At 34.9% G+C, this 6464-nt stretch overlaps 1 protein-coding gene across 1 annotated transcript; it reads left to right on the top strand.

Annotated features, from left to right (window-relative positions):
- Nucleotides 1-389: 389 nt before the first annotated feature.
- On the top strand, nucleotides 390-5230 carry LOC125492432 (heat shock cognate 70 kDa protein-like). The gene is made up of 3 exons (XM_057392129.1): nucleotides 390-412; nucleotides 3646-3766; nucleotides 3950-5230. The coding sequence occupies exons 1-3, from the start codon at nucleotides 390-392 to the stop codon at nucleotides 4940-4942; spliced, it is 1137 nt and encodes a 378-aa protein (XP_057248112.1). The 3' UTR covers nucleotides 4943-5230.
- Nucleotides 5231-6464: the final 1234 nt, after the last annotated feature.

Below are 6464 nucleotides of genomic sequence, written 5' to 3'. Positions count from 1 at the left end.
ATTTTCAAACTCAGTGCCATGATCAGTACGGACAGACAGCAATTTACAATTTGTTTGATTTTGAACTTTTCGAATATGAACAAGAAAAAATCAAATGTTTCATCTTTCCCACCAATGAATAATGTCCAAACAAATCTAGAGAAATCATCAACAAGTACCAACACATATTTGCTACCACCTCTACTCCTTACACGCATTGGGCCACAAAGATCCATGTGAATTAGTTCCAAGGGTTTAGAGGTGCTAACAAATGTCTTTGACTTAAAAGATGATCGAACATGTTTGCATCTAGCACATGCATTACAAATTGTTTCCCAATCAAAGTTTATGGATGGTAAACCATCTACTAAATCCATTTTTCTCAATTTGTTAAGCAGTCTAGAGCTAACATGTCCAAGTCTTTTATGCCAAAGTAGTGGATTATCTTGTAGGGCACTCATGCATGAAATTTTCTCATTAGGTAAGGTATCTAGATAGATTATATAGACATTGTTTAATCTTTTACCTTCCAAAATTACTTCCCTAGTTTTCATATTCAAGATTTGGCACAAATTTGCCTGAAATTCAACAACATTACCTTTATCACACAGTTGTGATATACTTAACAAGTTGTGTTTCAGTCCATTTACCAACATAACATTCTCGATGGAGTGTGTTAGAGACTTGCCGACATTGCCTATTCCAATGATCTCTCCCTTTTTGTTGTCGCCAAATGTAACACACCCTCCATTGTGGGCTACTAGTGAGAGGAATTGTGTTTTGTCACCAGTCATATGTCTTGAGCAACCACTGTCGAGATACCATAGGTTGCTTCCTCTCACGTTTACCTGCACAAGAATCACTTGTTAGTTTTAGGAACCCATACTTGTTTGGGTCCCTTTTTCTTACGTTGAGCATCTAGAATGTCTTTTCTAACCCAGATTTGAGTGACATGTTTAATGTTCTTTGCAATTCGATTTTTCTTTTTGTTACAGTCCTCAATTAGGTGTCCATTATTTCCACAAAATTGCAAATAAGATATTCAGGAAGGCCAACATATTTTCTTTTTCGAAAGTCTCTTTCGAAGGGTCTGGCACTGAGCCTGGCACTGAGTCGCTGGTCAGAATATCCTAATCCTGTTTTGTTCTGTGTTGTTTGTGGTGCAAGTTAGGTAATTTAGAGCATTCTTCCCATTGGTCCATTTTTCGTGCATCTTTCGAGCAATAGAAAGTTGTGATTCCAAATATTCAACTGAGGTGTTCAAATCACTACTTCTTTTTCGGGAAATCTCTAAGTCCTTTTTAACCTTATCCAGTTCTTCTTTTATTTTCTCATCACTAGGTAGCGTAAGTGGGACAATTTCAGATTGTTGTCTTGATTTTTTAAGTTCATTCAACTCGTGATTTAAATTTTCAATTTGTTCCTCAAGACTAGACTTTTCAGCTTGGAACTCAGTGACTGGCACTGAGTTGTTTACGAGATTATCAACTAGAGTCTTTTCTTGTTTTAGTGTGTTTATCTCTAAGTCTTTCTCGTCAATCCTTTTTATTAGAGTTTTGTTTTCTTTCAGCAATTCCTTATATTCTGTTTCTAATCCAATTTTTAGCCTGGTCAAATTTTTTATTTCCTTTTTCATGTTATCAAAATTATCATTCATGTTTTGACAATCATCAATTACGTTTTCAAGCAATATGACAAGCTTACTTTTGGAAAGAAGATGAATTGAAGGTTTTAAAGAAGTTAGACTTACCTCACTGTCTTCTTCCTCTTCAAGAGGGTTCGAACTTTTAGCCATCAAGCATAGATGTGAGTCGTCATGGCTCAGTGCCGTCTTCAGAGTGGTCTGTACAGCATTCAGACATAATTTTGCTTCGTGGCTCTGAGCGTGGCACTGATCTTCGTCAGAATCCGAGTCTCCCCAGACTGCTGCGATCATGGCTTTCTTGTACTCCTTCTTAGACTGCTCTCGTTTTTCTCTAGGCTTTTCTTCATCCCACAGAGGGCATTCTTTAATCCTGTGATCATACTCACCACACTTGAAACAACCAGAGTTAGTAGCACTTTTCTTAGGGTTAAAAGTAGTGCCTTTACCTTTGGAGTTTCCACCTCTCCTGAAGTTGTTATTCCTATTCTTTTTCAGAAAGTTTTGAAATTTCCTAGTTAGAAAAGCTAGTTCTTCATCACTATCACTATCATCCGTTTCTACTTCAGTTTTTAAGGCCAACCCTTATTCTTTGGTTCACTTGATTTAGAGTCTAAAACAAGTTCGTGAGTCATTAAGGAACCAATGAGTTGTTCTAGTGAGAGTTTTGATAAATCCTTAGCCTCTTGAATAGCAGTTATTTTAGGAAGCCATTTATTAGTCAAACTTCTTAACACTTTTCTAACTAAATCTTCAGAAGAATAGATTTTTCCTAAAGATCTTAGTTCATTAGTTATTAGTGTAAATCTGGTAAACATATCTTTAATAGATTCATCCTTAGTCATTGTGACAGTTCATATTGTTGGACTAGTAAATCTATCCTAGACTGTTTTACCTCGTTTGTACCTTCATGGCCAATTCCAATGTGTCCCAAATTTCCTTAGCAGTGGTGCATGCAGAGATTCTTGAATATTCATCAGGTCCAATTCCAGATTGGAGAATACTCATAGCTTTGAATTCTTTTCTGCCTTTCCGTAGTCAACAGAATTGTACTCCTCTTCCTCTTTGTCGAACAGGTTACCTTCATCGTCTTTGTTTTGAATAGGAAGAGGTCCAGTCTTTATGATTCTCCAGCATTGAAAGTCAGAACCTTGAATGTATACCTCATCCTGGTCTTCCACCATCCATAATCTTTCCCGTTGAAAATTGGACACTTGGAATACTTGTCGCGAAAGTCGTCTTGTGTGTTCATGATTTCTATTCTCTAGATGTGAGTCTTACGAGAATAGCCTGCTCTGATACCACTTGTTGAACCTAAGGGAACACTCAAGAAGGGGGGGGGGTTGAATTGAGTGTGAAATCTAATCGATTTTCGCAAAAATCCTTTCACAGCTCAGTGCAGGCTCTGAGCTGAACACTCGAAAATTACTAATTTGCGTTTTTGCGAATAATAAACTTAAAAGATATTAGATTTGACACAATATATAACGTGGTTCAATCTCACCTCTGAGATCTACGTCCACAAGAAACAAAAACTCTTTTATTTCTTTGAATCCTAAAATATCAAACTCTTGATACAATAAGATTCCCCTCACTACTAACCCTAGTAATGACTCCCAACACTTAACTCTAAGTGTTGACACTCTTTATAATGTAAAAGTTACAAAAAGAACGATCCTCAATGATGTGCTTCTTAGTCAAGCAAATAGAGGACAATTACAATTATGAAATAGTAACTTAAACCTAATTAGCTCAGTGCTATGCTCAGTGCCAAGGAAATAGTTTTCAGCTTTTTAATTAGACTCGATTTATCTCTCTGAAAACGTGAGATTTAAAAGTGAATTCTGATTCCCTTTTATAAGGCTTGTTTAGGACGAAAATCACTTAACAATATCTTTATCTTTTAATCCTTGATTTAAGGGATAAAACTTTATCTTTTTCTATCTTTATCTTTTAAACAAAAAAAGATAAGTTTTCCACATAGATTTTCTTTTTCAACTCAAAGTCTGTTTATATCTAAAAAGTACTTTTGATGTTTGTTTGGTTACAATTGAAAAGGATAAATATGAGGTTAGATCAGTAGGTGGAAACACTCATCTTGGGGGTGAAGATTTTGATAACAGAATGGTAAGTTACTTTGTGGAAGTATTTAGCAGCAAGTACGGCAAGGATATCAGTGAAAATTCGAGGGCTATTGGGAGGTTGAGAGTTGCTTGTGAAAGAGCAAAGAGGAACCTCTCTACGAACTCTTTTGCGAATATTGAGATAGATTGTCTTTCTGATGGCATCAATTTTTCTTCATGTATGACTCGTGCTCGATTCGAAAAGTTGAACATGGAATTATTTGAGAAGTGTATAGGCCCAGTTAAGAAATGTTTGAAGGATGCAAAGATGGACAAGAATGAGGTTGATGAGGTTGTCTTGGTTGGTGGATCAAGCAGGATCCCAAAGGTCCAACAAATGTTGCAGGATTTTTTTGGTGGAAAGAAGCTAAATAAAAGTATTAATACCGACGAGGCGGTTGCATATGGGGCTGCTGTCCAAGCTGCAATGTTAAGTGGTACAAACGATAACAATTATGTGCTTACTGATGTAACTCCTTTATCTCTTGGTATCGAGAATAATTTCAGAGAAATGTCTGTGTTGATCCCAAGAAACACTCCAATCCCTACTAAGAAAGAAAGAATGTTCACAACAACAAAGAAGAATCAACAAGAAGTTCTATTCAATGTCTATGAAGGTGAGAGAACCATAGCAAGGGATAATAACTTGCTTGGAAGTTTTGAGCTTGTGGAGATTCCTGCTGCTCCTAAGAGGAAAAGGGTTATTGATATCAATGTGTCATTTGAAATTGACGCGGATGGGATCATGAAATGCTATACTGAAGAGCTAACAACCAAAAGAAAAAAGGGAATCTCAATCAGTTATCAGAGTGGACGACTGTCCAGGGAACAAGTTGATAGAATGATAGAAGCTGCTGAGAAGTTCAAGGATGACGATGAGCAGAAAAGAAGGAAGGTTAAAGTGATGAATGATCTGGAGAACTATGCTCACGACAAGCGACTTTTGCTGAGATGCCATGGTGGGAAGATTGCTAGGAAAGAGCGGAGGGAGATGGAAGATGCCATTGATCAGGCAGTTAAATGGATGGATTGGAATAATCTTCTAAGTCACGCTAGTATGTTTGAAGAAAAGATGAAGGAGCTTGAGAACATTTGTGAGCCTATCATTGCCAAGATACAGAAACTACGTGATGATACTCGTCTTCATGAGACAGCACAGAAAAAGAACATTGAGATTGACATTATCGATATTGATTAAGATCTGTATGCTGTTTTGGGTGGTTTTGCAGCAATTTTGGTTGGCAAGGAAGTTGGACATTCTGAAATGATGACCATGTAAAATGACGCTAGCTTTGGTATTTTGGTCCTATAAATCTCTGTTATTTTTGTTAGTTTCTCTGTAGTTGTACCTGGAGATCTTAATATTGTCTAGTGATGAATCTGATGATCCTTATATTCAGAATTATTAGTTATACTACTACTTTATTCATCGATATGTACACTTCAATTGAGCTTAAGTGCCTATGAATGGCTCATCGAAGCTTATTTTTTGTCGTTAAGAGTTGAATCTGATGGTGCTAGTTTAGGATGCTTTTTTCATCTTGTTTTTGGTAAACAAGACATTTAATCATATATAATATTAAAGGAAGAAAAATTCTGCCTACGTGTCAAGCCACCATTATTCAAAGCCTCACATTGCTCCTCGATTTCTCCTTTGCATTTCATCAATCTGCCACGTGTCATTAGCCTTAAGATCTCTCATTTTCAGCTCATAATTTTAGGCGTAATTGAATTCCTTTTATCCATGATTCTAGCATTTTAGGCAACAAATCAATTAGATGTTAGGATTTTAAAATTAAATCAATTACTTGCCACATAAGTGTAACCTTTAAGGAAATAAAATCAATTATATCCCTTAACACACTGGTCATAAGCCAGTTTTAAAATATATTTTAATTACACGATATGATAATAAAAAATTAAATCATGAGCTAATATTCAACCATGATTTTAAGAGAAACATCCTAAAATCTTAAATTTATAAAATATTCCCCCGTATTTTAATGAGTTTTTATTTCATTTACGTACCTATTTATAGAAGTATATATCACGATTAAAAAGATTGTTTAAAATGTTGTAAAAAATGATTTGTATATATCATGAAATATAATTTTATATTTTTATTATTTCAACCTTAAATGCATGAAATCTGATTATTATGGATTTAATAAATTTGGAACAAAAACAACTACTTAAAAAAAACAATTCCCGTGCATTATGCACAAGTCCAAATCATATCTCAAACGTATAACTTCTTGCCATAAAGTAGAAAGGACAGGCGGAAAAAATAGAAAATACAGAAAACTTATTTTGTTGGAAAAAAATTATAGTACGAAGTGACATGTGTTTCTTGGGTAACTTTTAGTAATCTATATATATATATATAAAGCTAGAAAAATTTGCCTATGTGTCAAGATATTACTCATTTCGCCACATGTCATCACTATACTTATTCTCATTTTTTTAGTGCCACGTGTAAAATGGATCAATTACAATCTTATAAATTTGGTAAGTTTCACTCAGCAAATGGAAGTACTTTACAATCATATTAGTTCGTGTATAATTCCGGCAAAGTTGCTAACTAATAATAAACAATGTTAATATTGATATAACTTACCATTTTACATTACCATTTATTTAACTTACCCGTAGTCGTAGATTTGATTTATAATGTAGACAATTTATTTTGGAGTTGCAGGATTGATAATTTTCACAACTTT

Source organism: Beta vulgaris, chromosome 1 (assembly GCF_026745355.1).
Source record: "Beta vulgaris subsp. vulgaris cultivar EL10 chromosome 1, EL10.2, whole genome shotgun sequence".
NCBI lineage: Eukaryota > Viridiplantae > Streptophyta > Magnoliopsida > Caryophyllales > Amaranthaceae > Beta > Beta vulgaris.
Note: the sequence above shows the minus strand (reverse complement) of the source record. Positions and strands in the feature narration are given on the sequence as shown.